This window comes from Salvelinus sp. IW2-2015, unplaced genomic scaffold (genome assembly GCF_002910315.2).
Source record: "Salvelinus sp. IW2-2015 unplaced genomic scaffold, ASM291031v2 Un_scaffold1946, whole genome shotgun sequence".
NCBI lineage: Eukaryota > Metazoa > Chordata > Actinopteri > Salmoniformes > Salmonidae > Salvelinus > Salvelinus sp. IW2-2015.
Genome location: NW_019943301.1, coordinates 148,984 through 176,287, shown reverse-complemented (window position 1 = coordinate 176,287; position 27,304 = coordinate 148,984). Strand labels below are relative to the sequence as shown.

At 45.5% G+C, this 27,304-nt stretch overlaps 1 protein-coding gene and 3 long non-coding RNA genes across 5 annotated transcripts in view; 2 read left to right on the top strand and 2 right to left on the bottom strand.

Annotated features, from left to right (window-relative positions):
- Nucleotides 1-13,369: 13,369 nt before the first annotated feature.
- LOC112072500 (TSC22 domain family protein 4) overlaps nt 13,370-27,304 on the top strand; it is a 43,878-nt gene continuing 29,943 nt past the window's right edge. Inside the window, 6 exon segments of the mRNA XM_024139899.2 lie at nt 13,370-13,421; nt 13,424-13,564; nt 13,567-13,632; nt 13,635-13,694; nt 13,697-14,058; nt 23,753-23,910. Of these exon segments, the coding sequence (XP_023995667.2) occupies nt 13,370-13,421; nt 13,424-13,564; nt 13,567-13,632; nt 13,635-13,694; nt 13,697-14,058; nt 23,753-23,910 (839 nt within the window).
- Nucleotides 14,906-15,789, bottom strand: LOC139024850 (uncharacterized). 2 transcript variants are annotated; one of them, XR_011476218.1, is made up of 3 exons: nt 15,767-15,789; nt 15,087-15,170; nt 14,906-14,947 (listed from the first exon to the last, which is right to left on the bottom strand). It is a non-coding gene; the product is annotated as an uncharacterized lncRNA (long non-coding RNA). The 2 variants fall into 2 exon arrangements; XR_011476219.1 differs by lacking the exon at nt 15,767-15,789 and adding an exon at nt 15,369-15,409.
- On the bottom strand, nt 17,190-17,581 carry LOC139024849 (uncharacterized). Its single transcript, XR_011476217.1, has 3 exons — nt 17,526-17,581; nt 17,380-17,473; nt 17,190-17,227 (listed from the first exon to the last, which is right to left on the bottom strand). It is a non-coding gene; the product is annotated as an uncharacterized lncRNA (long non-coding RNA).
- LOC139024848 (uncharacterized) lies at nt 17,466-19,205 on the top strand. Its single transcript, XR_011476216.1, has 3 exons — nt 17,466-18,038; nt 18,077-18,588; nt 18,641-19,205. It is a non-coding gene; the product is annotated as an uncharacterized lncRNA (long non-coding RNA).

Here is a 27,304-nt window from a genome sequence, read left to right as displayed (position 1 = left end):
TCCAGCAGGTATATCTCACTGGTCAGCATAGCAACACCCACCCGTAGCACGCGCTCAGCAGGTATATCTCACTGGTCAGCATAGCAACACCCACCCGTAGCACGCGCTCCAGCAGGTATATCTCACTGGTCAGCATAGCAACACCCACCCGTAGCACAGCGCTCCAGCAGGTATATCTCACGGTCAGCATAGCAACACCCACCCGTAGCACGCGCTCCAGCAGGTATATCTCACTGGTCAGCATAGCAACACCCACCCGTAGCACGCGCTCCAGCAGGTATATCTCACTGGTCAGCATAGCAACACCCACCCGTAGCACGCGCCCAGCAGGTATATCTCACTGGTCAGCATAGCAACACCCACCCGTAGCACGCGCTCCAGCAGGTATATCTCACTGGCAGCATAGCAACACCCACCCGTAGCACGCGCTCCAGCAGGTATATCTCACTGGTCACATAGCAAACACCACCCGTAGCACGCGCTCCAGCAGGTATATCTCACTGGTCAGCATAGCAACACCCACCCGTAGCACGCGCTCCAGCAGGTATATCTCACTGGTCAGCATAGCAACACCCACCCGTAGCACGCGCTCCAGCAGGTATATCTCACTGGTCAGCATAGCAACCCCACCCGTAGCACGCGCTCCAGCAGGTATATCTCACTGGTCAGCATAGCAACACCCACCCGTAGCACGCGCTCCAGCAGGTATATCTCACTGGTCAGCATAGCAACACCCACCCTAGCCACGCGCTCCAGCAGGTATATCTCACTGGTCACATAGCAACACCACCCGTAGCACGCGCTCCAGCAGGTATATCTCACTGGTCACCTAGCCAACACCACCCGTAGCACGCGCTCCAGCAGGTATATCTCACTGGTCAGCATAGCAACACCCACCCGTAGCACCGCTCCAGCAGGTATATCTCACTGGTCAGCATAGCAACACCCACCCGTAGCACGCGCTCCAGCAGGTATATCTCACTGGTCAGCATAGCAACACCCACCCGTAGCACGCGCTCCAGCAGTATATCTCCACTGGTCAGCAATAGGCAACACCCACCCGTTGCCCCTTCTCTCTCTTAACTGGTGTCCGTCTTTCTCCCTTCTCTCTCTTAACTGGTGTCCGTCTTTCTCCCTTCTCCCCCGCGGTGTGCCATCGTGCTCCTTTTATTTAGCCTCCACGGCTGGTTGGCACTTTCCTCTAATTACTTCCACTGATATCTGTCCGTGTCGGGGTGCCCAGCTCCCGTATCCCCAGCAGAGGGAGCCAACGTCGTCTCACGTACCTCCCATCTATTACCATCCCCCGGGGTAGAACTCCTGGGATACCACAGAGCATAGAAGTGATTTAGCTCGTCTGGTAGGCTCGTGTCACTGGGCAGCTCGCATCTGTGCTTCCCTTTGAAGTCTGTAATAGTTTGCAAGCCCTGCCACATAAGACGAGCGTCGGAGCCGGTGTAGTATGACTCAATCTTATCCCTGTATTGACGCTTTGCCTGTTTGATGGTTCGTCGCAGGGCATAGCAGGATTTCTTGTAAGCTTCCGGGTTACAGTCCCGCACCTTGAAAGCGGCAGCTCTACCCTTTAGCTCAGTGCGAATATTGCCTTTAATCCATGGCTTCTGGTTGGGGTATGTACGTACAGTCACTGTGAGGATGACGTCCTCGATGCACTTATTGATAAAGCCAGTGACTGATGTGGTGTACTCCTGAATGCCATCGGAAGAATCCCGGAACATGTTCCAGTCTGTGATAGCAAAACAGTCCTGTAGTTTAGCATCTGCTTCATCTGACCAATTTTTTTATAGACCGAGTCACTGGTGCTTCCTGCTAAAATCAGGAGGATAGAGTTGTGGTAGGATTTACCAAATGGAGGGCGAGGGAGAGCTTTGTACGCGTCTCTGTGTGTCTAGTACAGGTGATCTAGAATTTTTTTCCATCTGGTTGCATATTTAACATGTTGATGGAAATTTGGTAAAACTGATTTAAGTTTCCCTGCATTAAAACCTCTCTGGGATATGTGGGACGCGCCTCGACAACAGCCAGTAAAATTGCAGGGCGCTAAATTCAAAACAACAGAAATCCCATAATTAAAATTCCTCAAACATACAAGTATTTTACACCATTTTAAAGATACACTTCTTGTAAATCCAGCCACAGTGTCCGATTTCAAATAGGCTTTACGGCGAAAGCACACCAAACGATTATGTTAGGTCAGCACCTAGTCACAGAAAACCATAAAGCCATTTTCCAGAAAAGGAGAGCCCTCACAAAAGTCAGAAATAGCGATACAATTAATCACTAACCTTCGATGATCTTCATCAGATGGCACTCACAGGACTTCATGTTACACAATAAATGTGTGTTTTGTTCGATAAAGTTAATCTTTATGTCCAAAAACCTAATTTGAAATTGGTGTGTTATGGTCAGAAATGCATTGTCTCAAACAAACATCCGGTGAAAGTGCAGAGAGCCACATCAAATAACAGAAATACTCATCATAAACATTGATAAAAGATACGAGTGTTATTCATGGGAATATAGATAAACTTCTCCTTAATGCAACTGCTGTGTCAGATTTAAAAAATGCTTTACGGTGAAAGCACACCTTGCGATTATGTTTAGTAAGYGCCAAGTCACAGAAAAACAATCAGCCATTTTCCAAAGAAGGAGAGGTGTCACAAAAGTCAGAAATAGCATTATAAATATTCACTTACCTTTTGATGATCTTCATCAGAATGCACTCCCAGGAATACCAGTTCCACAATAAATGTTTGGATGGCTACCCAAATGCTACAGGTTCTGACAGGCTTTACATGTTGAAGCGAACGTCGAATAGACATGTCTACAACAGCAACACATGCCACAGCTTTGAAATTAGAATTCAGTGGTTCTGCGACTCGCAAATACGATAGCTCACTGGCTAACACGGTCAAACAAGCTCGGAATGAACACCCACAAGCTTACTATCATAGGCTTCGTTCAGCTTACTTTGGCCTACTCACTGAAACAGGAATGGAAGAGCTATTGCCATTCAAACAAATGTTTCTGTCAAACATGCATCACACCTTCATTACCTACTTGGGCCATACAGCACATGTTGGCTTGCATATCTTACAACTCAGAGAGCTTGCAAGCACAGCTTTTGAGGCATAAAAAGCTCGCAACACTAAGAGCCCTGACATCTTAAATAAAAATCAATAAAATAAATACAAGTCAGCTACTACAGCGACTGAAAAGACTGCAACACTTAACAAAGAGCTGCAGTTAGTTTCAGAGTGGGTTGCAAGGAATAAGTTACTAAATGCATTGTATTTGGGAAAAATCATTCACTAAACCCTAAACCTCAACTAAATCTTGTAATAAATCATGTGGAAATTGAGCAAGTTGAGATGACTAAACTGCTTGGAGTAACCCTGGATTGTAAACTGTCTAAACGTATTGATACAACAGTAGTTCAAAGTGGAGGACTTGACTTCATTACTACTTGTATTTATGAGAGGTATTGACATGTTGAAAGCACCGAGCTGTCTGTTTGAACTACTGGCACACAGCTCAGACACCCATGCAGACCCCAGAAGACATGCCACCAGAGGTCTCTTCACAGTCCCCAAATCCAGAACAGACTATGGGAGGCGCACAGTACCACATAGAGCCATGACTACATGGAACTCTATTCCACATCAAGTAACTGATGCAGTAGAATCAGATTTAAAAAAACACCTTACAGGGAGGACTGTGAAGCAACACAAACAAAGACACATGCATACACACACACGATAACATACGCACTATACACACACATGGATTTAGTACTGTAGATATGTGGTAGTGGTGGAGTAGGGGCCTGAGGGCACACAGTGTGTTGTGAAATCTGTGAATGTATTGGAATGTTTTTTAAATTGTATAAACTGCCTTAATTTTGCTGGACCCCAGGAAGAGTAGCTGCTGCCTTGGCAGGAACTAATGGGGAACCATAATAAACCCCAGGAAGAGTAGCTGCTGCCTTGGCAGGAACTAATGGGGATCCATAATAAACCCCAGGAAGAGTAGCTGCTGCCTTGGCAGGAACTAACGAGGATCCATAATAAATACAAATGTGTCTTCATTTTTTTATTGATCGTTAAAGTAATTGAACCATTGTCACCGTTAAAGATGTACTATGCAGAAATCGCTCCGCCATTTCCTGGTTACTAAAATTGTAATAGTTTGCCTAATTTAAGTTTATGTGACAAAAACAAAACAAGCAGTCATTGCGTAGATAATCATTGTACCATCTAAACCGCTGTGTAATATATTCCATAGACAAAAATATTGTAGTTTCAGCTGTACAAAACTGTAAGTAAAAGACATAAAAACTAAACTTCACAACAGGAAGCATAGAAATAGAGCACATAGAACAGATCTAACACTTCTTAGGCTTGCTTTCAATGTGAATGAAAGAGCTATAACTCACCTTTCTATGTGAATTTGGTCAGGTTACCCAAAATGTTACATATTGTATCTTTAATTGGTTTAAGAATTTAAAGTGATTTTTGATGTGAACCGTTTGTGAACTCGTTTTTGGGCATCGGACTCCAGAGTCCTATATTTCAGAGTTGTGTCAATGAGGTGGTCGGATTTAAATTGGCTACCATTTATCACATAGTGTGTGTAGGCTGAAATGTGCAGGCTAAAATGTGTAGGCTGAAATGTGTAGGCTGAAATGTGTAGGCTGAAATGTGCAGGCTGAAATGTGTAGGCTAAAATGTGTAGGCTAAAATGTGCAGGCTGAAATGTGTAKACTGAAATGTGTAGGCTGAAATGTGTAGACTGAAATATGTCATCAAAAAACATGGCAGACATTGGATGAATTAAACAAATGTATATCTTCATTCTCAGCTACAATTATTTGAATAATTCAATGGATGTTTTTGTGCACAAAAGTGATGACTAAAGTGTCTTATTAGGAATATTCATATCTGACTTCTCTAAGTGGCCATGTTTGGAAATAGTCTTTCTGTGCATCAGTTAAACTGAAGCATAAATGTAGGAGCCTCGAAAGGTGCTTCTAGACAGGTGTTGTGTCGAAAATCTCCCCCCTGACTGAATTCTACCCCCCTTTGCGTTCTTAATGTTATTTCACCTCTATTTAACCAGGTAGGCCAGTTGAGAACAAGTTGTCATTTACAACTGCGACCTGGCCAAGATAAAGCATTGCGACACAAACAACAACACAGAGTTACACATAAACAAACATTCATTGCTGCAACTTGCTAGTTCAGATTTCTGCTCTTCATTCCGTTGTCAGTTTAGTCTACATTTCACTGATCTTAGTAGCAAAAAGCATTTTTGTCTGCAGTTTTCGATTTGGCTATTTGTTTCAAGTGTATGTGGCGGTTTTAGCTTGTATGGCGTCCTGGGCGAACCTCCCCGTTCGTCCGCCCGCCCGCCCGTCCGTCCGCCCGCCCGCAACACGCCCCCCGGGCGGAAAGATGCCCATGTGCCCTGTACCTAAATCCTCTACTGATTTTGTATTAGTCTATAAATAAATCTCTTTGCCAAAATTCGTCATCTCTCCCATGTCTTATTCGACTAGTATTTTGAAAGTGYAAGGATAATAATTCAGCCATAGTTGTTCTGAAATGTTTATTGCTTGCCAACATTTTACTCCCTCTATGTTTAATATAACACACATACATTCATTATTCATTTCGGTTGCCTATCCTGACGAAGTTTGTTCTATAGAAAGTATTTGACTCTGATGTGTGTCACAGAAAGTATTTGACTCTAGCCACAAACATAAGGAAATTAGATGGGTCGGGGAGGGAGAAATGTGGCAGGGGGAGATTTTTAACACCTGGAAGGCTGTAGTAATCTGATCTGGCCAGCAGGGGTCACCAGGGTACCATAAACACGAGGCTCCACGGGGGCGTAACTTCCGGATTTATAGAAGTTGTCAACAGTTTGCTAAATAGAAAAACATGTAGCTAGATACTGAGACCAGAACCGTTCTTTTATAGCTGAATGAGAAAGCAGAACGCTACCCTTCTTTTTCCAGCAAAGAGAGACGGGGGAAGGAGTGACTGGAGACAGAAAGACGGCGCCGCTGCGGAAAGCAGAAGTAGTTAGTTACAGTAGTTAACTAGCTAGCTATAATGTTTAGCTACTGTAGCTAGTAGGCTAACGTGTGTGGTGATAAGTATAAGTACCAGGCAAGCTAAAAACGGGCTGGTGTGTGTGATAACTCCAGCCTRCTCTCCCTCTCCGTGGCTACACTACTGATGCCGGTCTCGGCCGGGGCTCCATGGAAGAGCTGCTAGCACAGGACCGAACAAGGAACGGGACTGCAACCGACTCCCCTCACCCCTGCCCGACACGGTCCCTGCTCATCTCTCTGGTCCAACGGGATATTATTACCGTGGGGTGAGCCTGGAAACGACCGACCGAGCGAGCGGCGATGGGGTCAGAAGTACTTTTCCAACTTTTTCTACAACTTTTATGAAAGGTCTTATAATAAAGTTTAGATTTATTTATACCTACATCAAACTGGTTAAGGTTATGCAGTGTGTTTGTCCGGCAGTGATGAGATGTCATGTCGCTAGCTCATATAGAAGCTACCATCTCTAGATGTTCGACAGACACGGTTGGAACCCAGCATACTGCTCCCGCTACAGAATCCGGTTAGCGATCCAGGACAAGGTACGTCATCTTTTGCCTTTAACAAATTTCACCAAGAATGAAAAAATACTTTTAAATAAAGTTGTGAAAGAGAGAGGAGAGAGATTTAATTGAGGGACATGGTGAATGGCACAATGGTGTGCAACTGCAGCCCCCAATGTGGACTTCCTCTATCTGCAGGAAGGAGTATTGCATTGGTTCCTGCATGAACCCCCACCCAAAAGTGTGACACTTTGAATGTGGGTCAAAAGGGAAATAAAAGTGTTATGCGTTTTTTCACTGGTAGACAGTATCCTTCGCTCCCACCATCGAACTGCAGGAAAACAGTGTCCGACACGGTCTTCTGGTCGCCCCTGCCTCCCGTTAGTACAGCAGGCGGGAAGCTGGGGCGACACCGTGTGCTAGCTAGCTTGCTTGTTAGGGATAGCTTTGTTAACTAGCACACGGTGTCACCCCCGTCGCCTGTGTACGGGAGCCAAGTACACTGTCTACCGGTCTCCCCCGCCTAACAACAGGTGGGAAGCTGGAGCAACACCGTCGTGCCCGACAGGCTGGGGCGAAGGACACTGTCTACCGGTGTCTCCTACCGCTAGCTACTCCGGTAGGCAGGTGGCGGGGGCTAGTTAGTTAGTTAGCTTGCTAGTTAGCTAGCACACGGTGTCGCCTCACACCTGCTGTGTACCGGAGTCCTCCTTATGACTAGTTGGCTAAGCTAACACAGTGTCCTTCGCTCGCGGTTGCATTACTGCCATCGACTGTACTGGAGCGCCCCTGCTTCCCGCATTGTAGTCCTAGTTAAAACATGTACCAATAGAAGTCTAAAGAGGGGTTCCTACAGATTCCGGAATGCCCACATATAATGCTCAAATTGTGGGCTGCAGTTGCACCCTTCTCGAATGGCACAGAAGGGGCTCGGATGCGTATTGACGTGTCGCGCCTTGTGCTGCGCAGAGGACCCATTGTGGGTTATGACTGATGACGTCACGGAGCGGAATTCATTTCAAGCGCATAGCTGAGTGATTGTTGAACCGTGTGGAGCCCTACCCCTCTTTAGGGTTAGCAGTAGGTTAGTACTGGTCTGACATTAATACTTATATCTGTCCTCTATGAAGACCCTCTGAAGGGCTGTAATAGATACTGTAGTATCTATGTATCCCATCTATGGAGACTACTGCTAACCCTACTGTATATCATTGTCCACTATGAAGACCGGTGTTGTAAAGTACTACTGTAATATCTGTATTTGGTGAAACCTCTTGCTCCTCTAACTGTCACGATGTGTACTTAATTAATTTATATTTCAAGATATTGATAAAGCCTAACTGCTAAAAATACAGTTTTGATTTGTAAAGTTCAAAATAGTCTGGCAGTCCAACTGATTGGCAAACGTACTGCAAATTAAGAAATCATGTGACTAAATAAACTATACTATGAAACAAAGATACATTTATATAAAGAAAGATAATAAAAAGCTTTGGAGCACCTTAAATGGAATTCTGGGAAAAAAGCCAACTCGACTCCATTGTTCATTGAATCAGATGGCTTATTCATCACAAAGCCCACTGATATTGCTGACTACTTTAATTACCTTTTCAGTAAATAAATTGACAACAGACTTTCAGCATGCTTATAGGGAAGGACACTCAACAAGCACAGCACTTACACAAATTACTGATGATTGGCTGAGAGAAATTGATGATAAAATGATTGTGGAGGCTGTCTTGTTAGACTTCAGTGCAGCTTTTGACATTATTGATCAAAGTCTGCTGCTGGAAAAACATGTGTTATGGCTTTACACCCCCTGCTATAATGTGTTATGGCTTTACGCCCCCTGCTATAATGTGTTATGGCTTTACGCCCCCTGCTATAATGTGTTATGGCTTTACGCCCCCTGCTATAATGTTGATAAAGAGTTACCTGTCTAACAATATCAATAATTCACATACAAGCGCAGCATTATGTTCACTGGTCTCAGCCAAATGTGTCACTGTTCCAGAATGTTATTATGGGAGAACACCGTTCTTAAACGTGCACCTGATGCGTTTTTTATAATGCGCCATAGATGGATATACAGCCTAATGGTAGAAATGTAGAGGGCATATCTGAAGATGCAACAGGATTGTGCCTTACTGTCTTTTTACAGTAGTAGAAGAAGAAATGCTGGTTTCAATATCAGGAAATCTTCGCTTTATTTCTATGGTGGGATTTTGGCCTTAGCCTATGTAAAACATCCAGGTTTCAAACATTGATATGGCTGGCTAGACGTTGCATATGGAATTATTTAGGTTATGGAAATGACATTAGGCCTATTTTCCCAACATTGKGATGATTTTCTATTCTTTTCTGTGGTCCGCCGGCATGGAGGTTTCCTGTGTCGGGAGTTGTGGCATTTTCCTTGTCTGTAGGCTATGGCTTGCTACTGAGGAATTCTGACAGGAACTGAATGCTCACTAAAATATGCTAAGTATTTCTGCGTCACTATGCCTGGTTGGGGGCTGTGTGCACGTGAAGAGCTGAGTGACATATACAGTTTTAGAAGCACAGGCATAAAAAAAGTGTTTAATCTACCTGAAACTGAAGTGAGACTGTCCCTGTGTTCCTTGGCTATTTACATTATTTTGTTCAGATGCTAGGTTGATTTTCAATGTTTGAGTTTCAACTGCTAGGGGAGATGAGCAATGCTGATACTAGTCAGGCTCTCGATCTCACAGGCACAAACATGACTTGCATTACCACGGTAACCTTCCGCCCTTTAAAGGGGCAGGTGAACATTTTTGTTTCATATTTTGGTTAAAAGACTCTGGTCACAATATATTTTTATGAAATTCAACAATATACCACATTACTTCTCACCAGTAATAATGTTTTACAAACAACAAAGCATGCACATCCAGTGTAATTTTACTGGGAAAAAATATTTGTCTGGTTAAAAATATTTGAGTGGCTGGTAGACCAGAAATAACATTTTAGGCTCTGGCCATTAGCAAGTTGTGGTGCTCAAAAAGGGCGATTCAGTGACGAGGAAGCAGAGGAAGTGAACGCTGGGAAAGACACAAGGTATTTCATGTATATTGTTGTTTAATGTGGCAGCTGGTGGTGGAATGGATATCACTTCAGTTTATTCAGTAACCACTTCACAATAACATTGGTCTCTCTTAGATATATCTTAAATAATAATTCCCCATTCAAAAAATATAGAACTAAGAGTAGATATAGCCCTTGGTTCACCCCAGACTTTACTGCCCTCGACCAGCACAAAAACATCCTGTGGCATTCTGCATTAGCATCTAATAGCCCCCGCGATATGCAACTTTTCAGGGAAATCAGGAACCAACATACACAGTCAGTTTGGAAAGCTTTTTCAAACAGAAATTTGCTTCCCGCAACACTAATTCCCAAAAGTTCTGGGACACTAAAGTCCATGGAGAATAAGAGCACCTCCTCCCAGCTGCCAACTGCACTGAGGCTTGGAAACACTGTCACCACYGATATATCTACGATAATCGATCATTTCAATAAGCATTTTTCTACGGCTGGCCATGCTTTCCACCTGGCTACCCCTACCCTGGCCAACAGCTCTGCACCCCCTGCAGCAATTTGCCCAAGCCTCCCCAGCTTCTCCTTCACCCAAATCCAGATAGCTGATGTTCTGAAAGAGCGGCAAAATCTGGACCCCTACAAATCAGCCGGGCTAGACAATCTGGACCCTCTCTTTTTAAAATGATCCGCCAAAATTGTTGCAACCCCCATTACTAGTCTGTTCAACCTCTCTTTTGTATCGTCTGAGATCCCCAAAGATTGGAAACCTGCCGCTGTCATCCCCCTCTTCAAAGGAGAGACACTCTAGACCCAAACTGTTATAGACCTATATCCATCTGCCCTGCCTTTCTACGGTCTTCTAAAGTGGGGTGACACTCTAGACCCAAACTGTTACGGTCTCTCTAAAGGGGGTGACACTCTTAGACCCAAACTGTTATAGACCTATATCCATCTGCCCTGCCTTTCTACGGTCTTCTAAAGGGGTGACACTCTAGACCCAAACTGTTATAGACCTATATTCCATCTGCCCTGCCTTTCTACGGTCTTCTAAAGGGGAGACACTCTAGACCCAAACTGTTACAGACCTGTATCCATCTGCCCTGCCTTTCTACGGTCTTCTAAAGGGGGAGACACTCTAGACCCAAACTGTTATAGACCTATATCCATCTGCCCTGCCTTTCTACGGTCTTCTAAAGGGGGAGACACTCTAGACCCAAACGTTATAGACCTATATCCATCTGCCCTGCCTTTCTACGGTCTTCTAAAGGGGGTGACACTCTAGACCAAACTGTTACAGACCTGTATCCATCTGCCCTGCCTTCTACGGTCTTCTAAAGGGGGGGTGCCCTGCCTTTCTAAAATCTTCGAAAGCCAAGTTTTGAATCCCACCGTACCTTCTCCACTATGCAATCTGGTTTCCGAGCTGGTCATGGGTGCACCTCAGCCACAATCAAGGTACTAAACAATATCATAACCGCCATCGATAAAATACAGTACTGTGCAGCAGTCTTCATCGACCTGACCAAGGCTTTCGACTCTGTCAATCGCCATATTCTTATCGGCAGACTCAACAGCCTTGCTTTCTCAAATGACTGCCTCGCCTCGTTCACCAACTACTTCTCAGACAGAGTTCAGTGTGTCAAATCGGAGGGCCTGTGGTCCGGACCTCTAGCAGTCTCTATGGGGGTGCCACAGGGTTCAATTCTCGGGCCTACTCTCTTCTCTGTATACATCAATGATGTCGATCTTGCCGCTGGTGACTCCTTGATCCACCTCTACGCAGACGACACCATTCTGTATACATCAGGCCATTCTTTGGACACTGTGTTAACTAACCTCCAAATGAGCTTCAATGCCATACAACACTCCTTCCGTGGCTTCCAACTGCTTTTAAATGCTAGTAAAACTAATGCATGTTCTTCAACCGATTTCTGCCCGCACCCGCCCGCCCGACTAGCATCACTATTCTGGACGGTTCTGACTTAGAATATGTGGACAACTACATACCTAGGTGTCTGGTTAGACTGTAAACTCTCCTTTCAGATTCACATTAAGCATCTCCAATCCAAAATGTAATCATGAATCGGCTTCCTATTCCGCAGCAAAGCCTCCTTCACTCATGCTGCCAAACGTACCCTTGTAAAACTGACTATCCTACCGATCCTTGACTTCGGCAATGTAATTTACAAAATAGCCTCCAACACTACTCAGCAAACTGGATGCAGTCTATCACAGTGCCATCCGTTTTGTCACCAAAGCCCCATATACTACCCACCACTGCGACCTGTATGCTCTCGTTGGCTGGCCCTCGCTTCATATTCGTCACCAAACCCACTGGCTCCAGGTCATCTACAAGTCTTTGCTAGTTGAAGCCCCGCCTTCTCAGCTCACTGGTCACCATAGCAGCACCCACACGTAGCACGCGCWCCAGCAGGTATATCTCACTGGTCATCCCCAAAGCCAACACTGCCTTTGGCTGCCTTTCCTTCCAGTTTTCTTCTGCCAATGACTGGAACGAATTGCAAAAATCTCTGAAGCTGGAGACTTACATCTCCCTCTTTTAACTTTCTGCATCAGCTATCTGAGCAGCTTACCGATCGCTGCAGCTGTACACAGCCCACCTGTAAATAGCCCAGCCAACTACCTCATCCCCATATTGTTATTTATCTTCTTGCTCTTTTACACCCCAATATCTCTACTTGCACATCTATCACTCAAGTGTTAATTTGCTAAGTTGTAATTATTTTTCCTCTATGGCCTATATATTGCCTTACCTCCCAACTCTTCTACATTTGCACACACTACATTGATTTTTCTATTGTGTTATCAACTGTACCTTTATTCCATGTGTAACTCTGTGTTGTTGTTTGTGTCACATTGCTTTGCTTTATCTTGGCCAGGTTGCAGTTGTAAATGAGAACTTGTTCTCAACTAGCCTACCTGGTTAAATAAAGGTGAAATAAGTATATATTGTATACATGTTCAATTAATAAATTATAATTATTGGTCTGGTTAGACTGGCCCGTGTGGGCGGGTGGGCGGGCATGTGCGCCTCTGCCCAGTCATGTGAAATCCATAAATTGGGGCCTAATTAATTTATTTCAGTTGACTGATTTCCTTATATGAACTGTAACTCAGTAAAATGGTTGAAATTGTTGCATGTTACGTTTCTGTTTTTGTTCAGTATATACAGTCTGGTCCTGTTCTCCACACAGGACCAGACCAGAGGACTATATAGATGTTAGGACAACAGGACCAGACCAGAGGACTATATAGATGTTAGGACAACAGGACCAGACCAGAGGACTATATAGATGGTTAGGACAACAGGACCAGACAGAGGACTATATATGATGTTAGGAACACAGGACCAGACAGAGGACTATATAGATGTTAGGACAACAGGACCAGACAAGAGGACTATATAGATGTTAGGACAACAGGACCAGACCAGAGGACTATATAGATGTTAGGACAACAGGACCAGACAGAGGACTTATAGATGTTAGGACAACAGGACCAGACCAAGGACTATATAGATGTTAGGTCAACAGGACCAGACGCAGAGGACTATATAGATGTTAGTACAACACTTGTTTTCATAGTTTTAGAGAGAGCCTAACCCTACTGACACACAGCCAGCACTCACTGTGTGTCTCTGTATGTTTAGATGAGTGGGGGGAAGAAGAGGAGTGGCTTCCAGATTACTAGTGTGACGTCAGACTCACACAGAGCTCTGGGAAGCTCCACCCATGTTCAGGCCTCTAGCCAATCAAATCCCTCCCTTCAGTCCTCCAGCCAATCCACTGCTTCCTCCCAGCCTGGCCCTCCCACCAGCAGGGAAGTTTCTCCCAGCCGACGACTCCCTCTCTCTGAGGAAATCCAACTCACAAGATGCTGTGGGGCAGGGCTCCAGGTTCCGAGTTGTCAGATTGGGCAGGGCCATGGAGAACCATTGCCGGGGCGATGGACCTGTACGGACTTTCTGGAACGAGAGGAAGGGTGGGGCTTAGATGGGTGATGGACAGCATGAGACACGCCCACTCTCTGGAGTCGCTGGAGGGGATTGGTCTACAGAGGGCTGGGGAGGTGCTGGAGGCGAGCTCTGGGACACGTGCGCACACTCAGGACGGGACACCTTGTTCACTCTCAGGGTACCTCCCACTTGCTGGCACAGCCAATAGGGTCAGATGGGGAGGGGTTTGGAGGGCTGAAGCCGCTCCTCCTCCACAGCGACCCGCCTCTCCCACACCCTGGAAAGATTCAACTCGCGAGTGGTCGACTCCATGCCCCCGCTGCCCAGCCCCCCCACGGAACATCCACCCCCCTCTACGCCTGGACGTGGACGCTACCGGGAGGGTGAGCACACACACAAGACAATGCAACACAGACAATGCACACACACAGACAATGCACACACACACACACAGACAATACACACACACACACACACACACACACACACACAGACAATACACACACACACACAGACAATACACACACCACAAAATAAACACACAATACACACACAACAGACAATACACACACACAGACAATACACACACACTCCTACATTCCAAGCAGAGGTTTGTTGATAGCGCACGTGTGTAAAAAAAAGTCTCCCCTTCTCTCTCTCCCCCCTCTATCTGTCCATCTTCCCCCGTCTCTGTCTCTGACCATCTTCCCCCCTCTGTCCCCCCCCCTGTCCGTCTCCCGTGTCTCTTTGTCCCCCCTCTCTGTGTCTCTCCCCCCCTTTCTCTCGCTCCCCCTCTCTCTCTCACTGCCCTCTGTCTCTCCCTATCTTTCTCTCTTTCCCTTGTTCTGTCTCTCTCTCTGTCCTATCTCCCCTCTGTTTCACTCTCCTCTCGCTCTCCTTCCCCCCTCTGTATCTCAATTTTCAATTAAATTTAAATTCAGTAGACTTTATTGACATGGAAAGTAATAATGACTTACATTGTCAAAGGATACGTATAACAAAAATGGTGGACCAACAGCAATAATTATAGTAGTAGTGGGATGGATTACCAGCAACTACACAACAATATTATGAGATCCAATACATTAAATCAATAGTAGCAGACCAGTCTCAACCTGACTGGAAGACACATGACATGGAAGACATAGTAGTAGACCAGTGTCAACATGACTGAGAAGACACATGACCTGGAAGACATAGTAGTAGACCAGTCTGACTGAGAAGACAGCAATGACATGGTAGTAGACCAGTCTGACTGAGAAGACACATGACCTGGAAGACATAGTAGTAACCAGTCTGACTGAGAAGACACATGACATGGAAGACAATAGTAGTAGACCAGTCTGACTGAGAAGACACATGACCTGGAAGACAATAGTAGTAGACCAGTCTGACTGAGAAGACACATGACATGGAAGACAATAGTAGTAGACCAGTTTCAACCTGACTGAGAAGACACATGACATGGAAGACAATAGTAGTAGACCAGTCTCACCTGACTGAGAAGACACATGACCTGGAAGACAATAGTAGTAGAACCAGTCTGACTGAGAAGACCATGACATGGAAGACAATAGTAGTAGACTAGTCTCAACATGACTGAGAAGACACTGACCTGGAAGACAATATAGTAGACCGTCTCAACTGTGGAAGACACATGACCTGGAAGACAATAGTAGTAGACCAGTCTGACTGAGAAGACACATGACATGGAAGACAATAGTAGTAGACCAGTCTCACATGACTGAGAAGACACATGACCTGGTAGACAATAGTAGTAGACCAGTCTCAACATGACTGAGAAGACACATGACATGGAAGACAATAGTAGTAGACCAGTCTCACATGACTGAGAAGACACATGACCTGGAAGACAATAGTAGTAGACTAGTGTCAACATGACTGGAAGAACACATGACCTGGTAGTAGACCAGTCTCAACATGACTGAGAAGACACATGACCTGGAAGACAATAGTATAGACAGTGTCAACATGACTGAGAAGACACATGACATGGAAGACAATAGTAGTAGACCAGTCTCGACTGAGAAGACACATGACCTGGAAGACATAGTAGTAGACCAGTCTGACTGAGAAGACACATGACATGGAAGACAATAGTAGTAGACAGTCTGACTGAGAAGACACATGACCTGGAAGACAATAGTAGTAGACCAGTCTCAACATGACTGAGAGACACATGACCTGGAAGACAATAGTAGTAGACCAGTCTGACTGAGAAGACACATGACCTGGAAGACAATAGTAGTAGACCAGTCTGACTGAGAAGACACATGACTTGGAAGACAATAGTAGTAGACCAGTCTCAACATGACTGAGAAGACATCATGCTGAAGACATATAGTAGACCAGTCTGACTGAGAGACACATGACCTGGAAGACAATAGTAGTAGACCAGTCTGACTGAGAAGACACATGACCTGGAAGACAATAGTAGTAGACCAGTCTGACTGAGAAGACACATGACTGGAAGACATAGTAGTAGACCAGTCTGACTGAGAAGACACATGACATGGAAGACAATAGTAGTAGACCAGTGTCAACCTGACTGAGAAGACACATGACATGGAAGACAATAGTAGTAGACCAGTCTCACCTGACTGAGAAGACACATGACATGGAAGACAATAGTAGTAGACCAGTCTAACTGACTGAGAAGACACATGACATGGAAGACAATAGTAGTAGACCAGTGTCAACATGACTGAGAAGACACATGACCTGGAAGACAATAGTAGTAGACCAGTGTCAACATGACTGAGAAGACACATGACCTGGAAGACAATAGTAGTAGACCAGTCTCAACATGACTGAGAAGACACATGACCTGGAAGACAATAGTAGTAGACCAGTCTACATGACTGAGAAGACACATGACCTGGAAGACAATAGTAGTAGACCAGTCTCAACATGACTGAGAAGACACATGACCTGGAAGACAATAGTAGTAGACCAGTCTGACTGAGAAGACACATGACATGGAAGACAATAGTAGTAGACCAGTCTGACTGAGAAGCACACATGACCTGGTAGACAATAGTAGTAGACCAGTCTCAACATGATTGAAGAAGACACATGACCTGGAAAGACAATAGTAGTGACCAGTCTCACATGACTGAGAAGACACTGACCTGGAAGACAATAGTAGTAGACCAGTCTGACTGAGAAGACACATGACATGGAAGACAATAGTAGTAGACCAGTGTCACATGATGAGAAGACACATGAACCTGGAGACAATAGTAGTAGACCAGTCTCACATGACTGAGAAGACACATGACTGGAAGACAATAGTAGTAGACCAGTCTACATGACTGAGAAGACACATGACTGGAAGACAATAGTAGTAGACCAGTCTCGACTGAGAAGACACATGACATGGAAGACAATAGTAGTAGACCAGTCTGACTGAGAAGACACTAATGACCTGGTAGACAATAGTAGTAGACCAGTCGTCAAATGATTGAGAGACACCTGACCTGGAAGACAATAGAGTAGACCAGTCTCAACATGACTGAGAAGACACATGACCTGGAAGACAATAGTAGTAGACCAGTCATGACTGAGAAGACACAGACATGGAAGACAATAGTAGTAGACCAGTGTCACATGACTGAGAAGACACATGACCTGGAAGACAATAGTAGTAGACACAGTCTCAACATGACTGAGAAGACCATGACCTGGACGACAATAGTAGTAGACCAGTCTGACTGAGAAGACACATGACATGGAAGACAATAGTAGTAGACCAGTCTGACTGAGAAGACACATGACCTGGTAGACAATAGTAGTAGACAGTCTCAACATGATTGAGAAGACACATGACCTGGAAGACAATAGTAGTAGACCAGTCTCAACATGACTGAGAAGACACATGACCTGAGACAATAGTAGTAGACCAGTCTGACTGAGAAGACACATGACATGGAAGACAATAGTAGTAGACCAGTGTCAACATGACTGAGAAGACACATGACATGGACGACAATAGTAGTAGACCAGTGTCAACCCTGACTGAGAAGACACATGACCTGGAAGACAATAGTAAGTAGACAGTCTCCAACATGACTGAGAAGACACATGACCTGGAAGACAATAGTAGTAGACTAGTGTCAACATGATGAGAAGACACTACCTGGTAGTAGACCAGTCTCAACATGACTGAGAAGACACATGACCTGGAAGACAATAGTAGTAGACTAGTCTGACTGAGAAGACACATGACATGGAAGACAATAGTAGCAGACAGTCTGACTGAGAAGACACATGAACTGCAAGACAACTAGTAGTAGACCAGTCTCAACATGACTGAGAAGACACATGACCTGGTAGTAGACCAGTGTCAACTGACTGGAAGACCATGACATGGTATGAAAGACAAAAAAACTAAATGGGAAATATTGTTGACGTACATTTCCCTTTTCACTGGCTGTCCCTCAGGTTGTGGCAGGAGGACATATTTGGCTGCCAACTGCACATTCTGGCTTATCACCCAATAAATATTAGATTTTTTTCTTAATCTTTTATAGTTTCAAATTCTTTGTACTGAATGATAATTTTGGGAAAGAAATATTCTCTTAGGTCTGAGTATTTGTCACAGTGTAATAGGAAATGACCTCTGTCTCTACCTCTCCCTGGAGCAGAGTGAGCACAGCCTGTCCTCTCTGGCAGCCAGGTTTGTCTGTGACGACCGGTCTCTATAGCCAGACTGTCCTCTCTGGGCAGCCAGGTTTGTCTGTGACGACCGGTCTCTATAGCCAGACTGTCCTCTCTGGGCAGCCAGGTTTGTCTGTGACGACCGGTCTCTATAGCCAGACTGTCTCTCTGGGAGCCAGGTTGGTCTGTGACGACCTGTCTCTATAGCCAGACTGTCCTCTCTGGGCAGCCAGGTTGTCTGTGACGACCTGTCTCTATGCCAGACTGTCCTCTCTGGGCAGCCAGGTTGGTCTGTGTTGACCATTTTAACTGATTGGAAATTTTGAGCCAGGTTCTAATTGGAATTTTGATTTTAATGTTCCTTTAATGTTATAGAATGCTCTTCTTGCTTTGTCTCTCAGCTCGTTAACCGCCTGTGAAAGCTATCTGTGTGCTGATATTTAGTCCTAGATACATGTAGTGTCTGGTGTGTTCTATTAGAACTGTGTCCAAATATATTTTATATTAGTCATCCTGATGTCTGGACCTTTTTTTGGAATATCATTATTTTAGTTTTCTTAGGATGATCAGATGCTGCTGTAACCCCTCCTTAGTGGGGACAGCAGCAACCAGGTCATCTGCGTCCTGCAGACACTTGATTTCAGTGTTGTGTAGGGTGAGACCAGGTGCTGCCAATTCTTCTAATGTTTTTGCCAATTCATTAATGTAGATGTTAAATAGTGTTGGACTTATTGGGCAGCCTGTTTCACTCCACGTCCCTGAGAGAAATCAAATCAAATGTATTTATAAAACCCTTCTTACATCAGCTGATCTCTCAAAGTTCTGTACAGACCCAGCCTAAAACCCCAAAACAGCAAGCAATGCAGGTGTAGAAGCCTCCAGGTGTGAAAAAACTCCCTAGAAAGGCCATAACCTAGGAAGAAACCTAGAGGAACCAGGCTATGAGGGGTGGCCAGTCCTCTTCTGGCTGTGCCGGGTGGAGAGTTATAACAGAACATGGCCAAGTTGTTTAAATGTTCATAGATGACCAGCAGGGTCAAATAATGATAATCACAGTGGTTGTCGAGGGTGCAACAGGTCAGCACCTCAGGAGTAAATGTCAGTTGCTTTTCATAGCCATTCATTAAGAGTATCTCTACCGCTACTGCGGTCTCTAGAGAGTTGAAAACAGCAGGTCTGGGACAGGTAGTACGTCCGGTGAACAGGTCAGGGTTCCATAGCCGCAGGCGAACAGTTGAAACTGGAGCAGCAGCACGCCCAGGTGGACTGGGGACAACAAGGAGTCATCATGCCAGGTAGTCCTGAGGCATGGTCCTAGGGCTCAGGTCTCCGAGAGACAGAAAGAAAGAGCGAAAGAGAGAATTGAGAGAGCATACTTAAATTCACACAGGACACCGGATAAGACAGGAGAAATACTCAGATATAACAGATGACCCTAGCCCCGACACATAAACTACTGCAGCATAAATACTGGAGGCTGAGACAGGAGTGGTCAGGAGACACTGTGGCCCATCCGATGATACCCCGGACAAGGCCAAACAGGAAGGATATAACCCCACCACTTTGCCGAAGCACAGCCCCACACCACTAGAGGGATATCTTCAACCACACTTACCATCCTGAGTCAGAGGTCGAGTATAGCCCACAAAGATCTCCATCACAGCACAAACCAAGGGGGGGGGGGCAACCCAGACAGGAAGATCACGTCAGTAACTCAACCCACTCAAGTGACGCACCCCTCCTAGGGACGGCATGGAAGAGCACCAGTAAGCCAGTGACTCAGCCCCTGTAATAGGGTTAAAAGAAGAAGAAGTCTGTTGGCTTGTTGTTAATTCATTAATGTAGATGTTAAATAGTGTTGGACTTATTGGGCAGCCCTGTTTCACTCCACGTCCCTGAGAGAAGAAGTCTGTTTGCTTGTTGCCAATTTTAACCGCACATTTGTTTTTAGTGTACATTGATTTAATAACATATGTTTTAGTTTGGAGTTAGTGTGGAGGGTATAAATGGGGTCTGTTGTGGTTGACTTGTTTGTCAGTTAGTGTGGAGGGTATAAATGGGGTCTGTTGTGGTTGACTTGTTTGTCAGTTAGTGTGGAGGGTATAAATGGGGTCTGTTGTGTGGTGATTTGGTAGAAATCCAATCTGGCTTCTGCTCAGGATGTTGTGTTCATCAAGGAAATTATGTAGTCTGCTATTTATGATACTGTGGAGAATTTTCCCTAAATTCCTGTTAATGCAAATTTCTCTAATTTGGGTTAAATTTGTCTCCATTTTTATAGATTGGTGTGATCCATCCTTGGTTCCAAATATCAGGGAAAATACCTGCAGTGAGGATAATGTTGAAGAGTTTGAGTATAGCCAATTTGAATTTGTGGTCTGTATATTTGATCATTTCATTTAAAATACCATCAGCACCACAGGCCTTTTTGTGTTGGAGAGTGCATCGTTTTTCAAATAGTTCTTCTGTAATTGGAGTATCCACAGGATTCTGATAGGCTTTGACTGCTGACTCAAAGATTTGTAAATGTTCTTGTGTATCTTGTTGTTCTGGGCTCTTTGTTATATTGCTGTAGAGGTTTGCAAAGTGATTTCTCCACATATCCCCATTTTGGATAGCCAAATGATGAGGTTTGTTTATTTTATTCCAGTTCTCCCAGAAGTGGTTTGATTCTAATGATTCCTCAACTCCATCCATCTGATTTCTAATGTGCTGTTCCTTTGTTCTTAGGGTGTGTTTCTATTGCTTCAGTGTTTCCCCATATTTTTGTTGTCTGGTTCTCTGGGTTTTTGATTAGATATATTTCTCAATGACTTCTTCAGATTTCTCCAATCATTATCAAACCATTTTTCATTCTCTGTTATTTCTGGTTTGTTCTTATGTGTCTTTAGATTAGCCAAGGAGGTTCATTTGTCAAATATAAAGTTTATATTCCAAATGGACAAATTTACACCTTCATTGCTGCAAGAGAATGTTAAGGCTAAAAAGTTGTCCAGGAGAGATTGTTTTTTTTTTTTGCTACTAATTGCTTTTTGGTAGATTTCTGTTCTCACTCCATCTATAGGCCTGTTTAGTACCATGTCATTTATTTGGCCGTGATGCTTCATTTGTTGGGTTCCACTCTTCTCAGATACACTGTGATTTTACTGTGGTCTGAGAGAGGTGTTAGTGGGCTGACTGTGAAGGCTCTGAGAGAGGTGTTATTGGGCTGACTGTGAAGGCTCTGAGAGAGGTGTTAGTGGGCTGACTGTGAAGGCTCTGAGAGAGGTGTTAGTGGGCTGACTGTGAAGGCTCTGAGAGAAGGTGGTTAGTGGCTGACCGTGACAGCTCTGAGAGATGTGTTAGTGGGCTGACTGTGGAGGCTTCTGAAGAGGTGTTAAGTGGGCTGACTGTGAGGCTCTGAGAGAGGTGTTAGTGGGCTGACTGTGAAGACTCTGAGAGAGTGTTATGGGCTGACTGTGAAGGCTCTGAGAGAGGTGTTAGTGGGCTGACTGTGACAGCTCTGTGTTTCAAGCTATTGAAGGCTAGGGTGTTAGTTGGCTGACTGTGAAGGGACCTCTCTGAGAGAGGTCGTTAGTGGGGCTGACTGTGAGGCTCTTGAGAGAGTGTTTAGTGGGCTGACTGTGAAGGCTCTGAGGAGATGTGTTAGTGGCTGAACTGTGAAGGCTCTGAGAGAGGTGTTAGTGGGCTGACTGTGGAAGCTCTGAAGAGATGTTAGTGGGCTGACTGTGACAGGCTCTGAGAGAGTGTTAGTGGGCTGACTTGTGAAGGCTCTGAGAGAGATGTTAGTGGCCTGACTGTTGAAGGCTGCTGAGAGAGATGTTAGTGGGCTGACTGTGAAGGCGCTGAGAGAGGTGTTAGTGGGCTGACTGTGAAGGACTGCTGAGAAGAGAGGTGTTAGTGGGCTGACTGTGAAGGCTTCTGAGAGAGGTGTTAGTGGGCTGACTGTGGAAGGCTCTGAGAGAGGTGTTAGTGGGCTGACTGTGAAGGCTCTGAGAGAGGTGTTAGTGGCTGACTGTGAAGGCTCTGAGAGAGGTGTTAGTGGCGTCTGGTAGGCTCTGAGAGAGTGTTAGTGGGCTGACTGTGAGGGGCTTCTGAGAGAGGTGTTAGTGGGCTGACTGTGAGGCTCTGAGAGAGGTGTTAGTGGGCTGACTGTGAAGGCTCTGAGAGAGGTGTTAGTGGGTGACTTGTGAGGGCTCTGAGAGAGGTGTTAGTGGGCTGACTGTGAAGGCTGAGAGAGGTGTTAGTGGGCTGACTGTGAAGGCTCTGAGAGAGGTGTTAGTGGGCTGACTGTGAAGGCTCTGAGAGAGGTGTTTATGGGATCTGACTGTGAAGGCTCTGAGAAGAGGTGTTAGTGGGCTGACTGTTGAAGGCTCTGAGAGAGTGTAGTGCTGAGCTGAGAGTGTAGTGGCTGACTGAAGGCTCTGAGAGAGGTGTTAGTGGGCTGACTGTGAAGGCTCTGAGAGACTCTGGGTTGAGGTCGGTGAGGAAAAGTAGTCTACAGTGCTGCTGCCAAGGATGAGCTGTAGGTGTACAACCAAAAGAGTCCCCTCTCAAGCTACCATTGACTATGTACAATACCAGTGTTCCACAAAAGCTTCACGGCTGTACTCCATTTTTGTGAAGGGGCGAAAGGTTGTTGGCTTTTGGTAGGTGTTAATCCCCATGACTGTTAATAGTGTCTGGTATTCTGTTGTTCTAGCATTCAGGTCTCCACAGACCAGTATGTTGGCCTTGGGCCTGAAAGTGACTAATCTCCCCTCTAGAATGGAGAAACTCTCTTCATTGAAGTAGGGTGACTCTGAGGGGGGAATGTATGTGGCACAGAGGAAGACGTTTTTATCTGTCAAGATAGCCTCCTTGTTGATTCTTAAACCAGATAAAGAATTCTCCTGTTTTAATCTAATTTCGATTGAATTAAAAATAGTTCAGATTTAATACCAATATTAGCCAATTCCCCCTGAGTCTCTGCCCTGTCTGATTCCTTTTAATTAGGTGGATGGTAGGATTATCTCCCTATGCCCTAGTGGACAGCCAGTGGAAACATCACCTCTGCACCATGTTTCCTGTAGTACTACAATATCAACATCATCAATTTCTTTCAAGAAGTCTGGGTTTCTGCTCTTTAGCCCAAAAGCAGAGGACTTAAATTCTTGTAAATTCCAACATGAAAAGATTTCATAACTGTTTTTTCTCCGTCTCTCCCCTCTGTTGGTCTCTCTCTCCCCCTCTCTCTCCCCCTCTCTCTTTCTGTCGGGGTCTCTCTCTCTCTCTGTCGGTCTCTCTCTCTGTTGGGGTCTCTCTCTCCCCCTCTCTGTTGGGGTCTCTCTCTCCCCCTCTCTATGTCGGGGTCTCTCTCTCCCCCTCTCTCTCTCCCCATATCCACTCTCTCTCTAGTCTCTGTTGAGAGTGTCTCATTCCCAGCCCAGCTCCCCTGGGCCCCCCCTACAGGGTAGAGATGGTACGTTCCTACCCAGTCTGACTCCCATCCAGACTTCTTCGGCCTGGTCCATGTTCGGCTCCGGGGAGGCTGTCCATCTGCCGGGGGACGACAGGTATGGTCTGTGTGTGTGGGTCTGTGTGTGTGTGGGTCTGTCTGTGGTATGGTGTGTGTGTTAGACCCCCCTCTAGTACAGTGGGTGGATTTGACCCCCGTCATGTTTCTGTTGGGTGGAAGGTGTTGTTTTTGAGAGAGAGCTGATTCTCTATTGTGCTGTGTGTGTGTGGGGGGGGGGCAGGTTTAGTAGCAGCAGAGGGCCAAATACCCCACACTGTGATAGAGAGGCCACCCAGAGTAGTGTGTGCATATGGATGGACCCCAGGTTGGACTTGTGAAAGTATCACTCTCCTGTCAGTCATGCCGGCTCAATGACAGGCTCCACACCTTCCCAGTTTCTCTGCTCAGAATAGGGAAGTAAGGCAACTAGTGCCTGCACTTCACAGTACAGTGAGCACAATCACAGATATGGCCGAAATACTGCAACCATACCACACACACACCTCTCTCCATTCTGGTTGTTTTCTACCGTTCAATCCAACTTGGTATTTTATTAGCAGCAGCTACTCTTCCTGGGGTCCACATGAAGCATGACATAATACAGAACATTCATTTGACAAGAACAGCTCAAAGACAAAACTACAAACATTTTAAAATGAGAACAATAGAACTAGAAGGTTCTGTACTGACTAAATACTGAGAAAAAACCCATAGAGACCTAATATTCTAGGAYTATGTTTATCGTGTACTAATTAATATTTTAGGACTATGTTTATCGTGTACTAATTAATATTCTAGGACTACGTTTATCGTGTACTAATTAATATTCTAGGACTATGTTTATCGTGTACTAATTMATATTTTAGGACTATGTTTATCGTGTACTAATTAATATTCTAGGACTATGTTTATCGTGTACTAATTAATATTCTGACTTAGTGGGTGTCTATTCAGCAGCTGATGGTAGAAACAGCTGCCTAGTGGTGTCTATTCAGCGCCCTGATGGTAGAACAGCTGACTAGTGGTGTCTATTCAGCAGTCTGATGGTCTGGGGGTAGAAACAGCTGCTAGTGGTGTCTATTCAGCAGCCTGATGGTAGAACCAGCTGACTAGTGGTGTCTATTCAGCAGTCTGATGGTCTGGGGTAGAAACAGCTGACTAGTGGTGTCTATTCAGCAGCTGATGGTCTGGGGGTAGAAACAGCTGACTAGTGGTGTTCTATTCAGCAGCTGATGGTCTGGAGGTAGAAACAGCTGACTAGTGGTGTCTATTCAGCAGCCTGATGGTCTGGGGGTAGAAACAGCTGACTAGTGGTGTCTATTCAGCAGCCTGATGGTCTGGGGTAGAAACAGCTGACTAGTGGTGTCTATTCAGCAGCCATGATGGTAGGACAGCTGACATGTGGTGTCTATTCAGCAGCCTGATGGCTTGGTAGAAACAGCTGACTAGTGGTGTCTATTCAGCAGCCTGATGATAGAAACAGCTGACTAGTGGTGTCTATTCAGCAGCTGATGGTAGAAACAGCTGACTAGTGGTGTCTATTCAGCAGTCTGATGGTCTGGGGGTAGAAACAGCTGACTAGTGGTGTCTATTCAGCAGTCTGATGGTCTGGGGGTAGAAACAGCTGACTAGTGGTGTCTATTCAGCAGCTGATGGTCTGGGGGTAGAAACAGCTGACTAGTGTGTCTATTCAGCAGCCTGATGGTCTGGGGTAGAACAGCTGACTAGTGGTGTCTATTCAGCAGCCTGATGGTCTTTGGGGGTAGAAACAGCTGACTAGTGGTGTCTATTCAGCAGCCTGATGGTAGAAACAGCTGACTAGTGGTGTCTATTCAGCAGTCTGATGGTCTGGGGGTAGAAACAGCTGACTAGTGGTGTCTATTCAGCAGCCTGATGGTCTGGGGATAGAAACAGCTGACTAGTGGTGTCTATTCAGCAGTCTGATGGTCTGGGGTAGAAACAGCTGACTAGTGGTGTCTATCAGCAGCCTGATGGTCTGGGGTAGAACAGCTGACTAGTGGTGTCTATTCAGCAGCTGATGGTCTGAGGGTAGAACAGCTGACTAGTGGTGTCTATTCAGCAGTCTGATTTGGGTAGAAAACAGCTGACTAGTGTGTCTATTCAGCAGCCTGATGGTCTGGGAAACAGCTGACTAGTGGTGTCTATTCAGCAGCCTGATGGTCTGGGGTAGAAACAGCTGACTAGTGGTGTCATTCACAGTCCTGATGGTCTGGGTAGAAACAGCTGACTAGTGGTGTCTATTCAGCAGTCTGATGGTCTGGGGGTAGAAACAGCTGACTAGTGGTGTCTATTCAGCAGTCTGATGGTCTGGGGGTAGAAACAGCTGACTAGTGGTGTCTATTCAGCAGTCTGATGGTCTGGGGTAGAAACAGCTGACTAGTGGTGCTATTCAAGCAGCCTGATGGTCTGGGGTAGAAACAGCTGACTAGTGGTGTCTATTCAGCAGTCCTGATGGTAGAAACAGCTGACTAGTGGTGTCTATTCAGCAGCCTGATGGTCTGGGGTAGAAACAGCTGACTAGTGGTGTCTATTCAGCAGTCTGATGGTCTGGGGTAGAAACAGCTGACTAGTGGTGTCTATTCAGCAGCCTGATGGTCTGGGTAGAAACAGCTGACTAGTGGTGTCTATTCAGCAGCCTGATGGTCTGGGGGAAAACAGCTGACTAGTGGTGTCTATTCAGCAGCCTGATGGTCTGGGGGTAAGAAACAGCTGACTAGTGGTGTCTATTCAGCAGTCTGATGGTCTGGGGGTAGAAAACAGCTGACTAGTGGTCTTTCAGCAGTCTGATGGTCTGGGTAGAAACAGCTGACTAGTGGTGTCTATTCAGCAGTCTGATGGTCTGGGGTAGAAACAGCTGACTAGTGGTGTCTATTCAGCAGCTGATGGTCTGGGGGTAGAAACAGCTGACTAGTGGTGTCTATTCAGCAGCTGATGGTCTGGGTAGAAACAGCTGACTAGTGGTGTCTATTCAGCAGTCTGATGGTCTGGGGTAGAAACAGCTGACTAGTGGTGTCTATTCAGCAGCCTGATGGTCTGGGTAGAAACAGCTGACTAGTGGTGTCTATTCAGCAGCCTGATGGTAGAAACAGCTGACTAGTGGTGTCTATTCAACAGCCTGATGGTCTGGGGGTAGAAACAGCTGAGTCTGCACAACTCTGCCAAGACCTAGGGAATCAAGGGGACACTTAAGTGTTTTAGTACTATACTCTTGACACATTGATGAAAATAATCAACCTTTGGGTTTGTGCCATGGGGGAGATCTTTGTGGCTATACTCGACCTTGACTCAGGATGGTAGTTGGTGGTTGAAGGTATCCCCTCTAGTTGGTGTGGGGGGCTGGCTTTGGCAAAGTGGGTGGGGTTATATCCTTCCTGTTTGATGCTGCAGTAGTTTGTCGGGGGCTAGGGTCAGTCTGTTATATCTGGAGTACT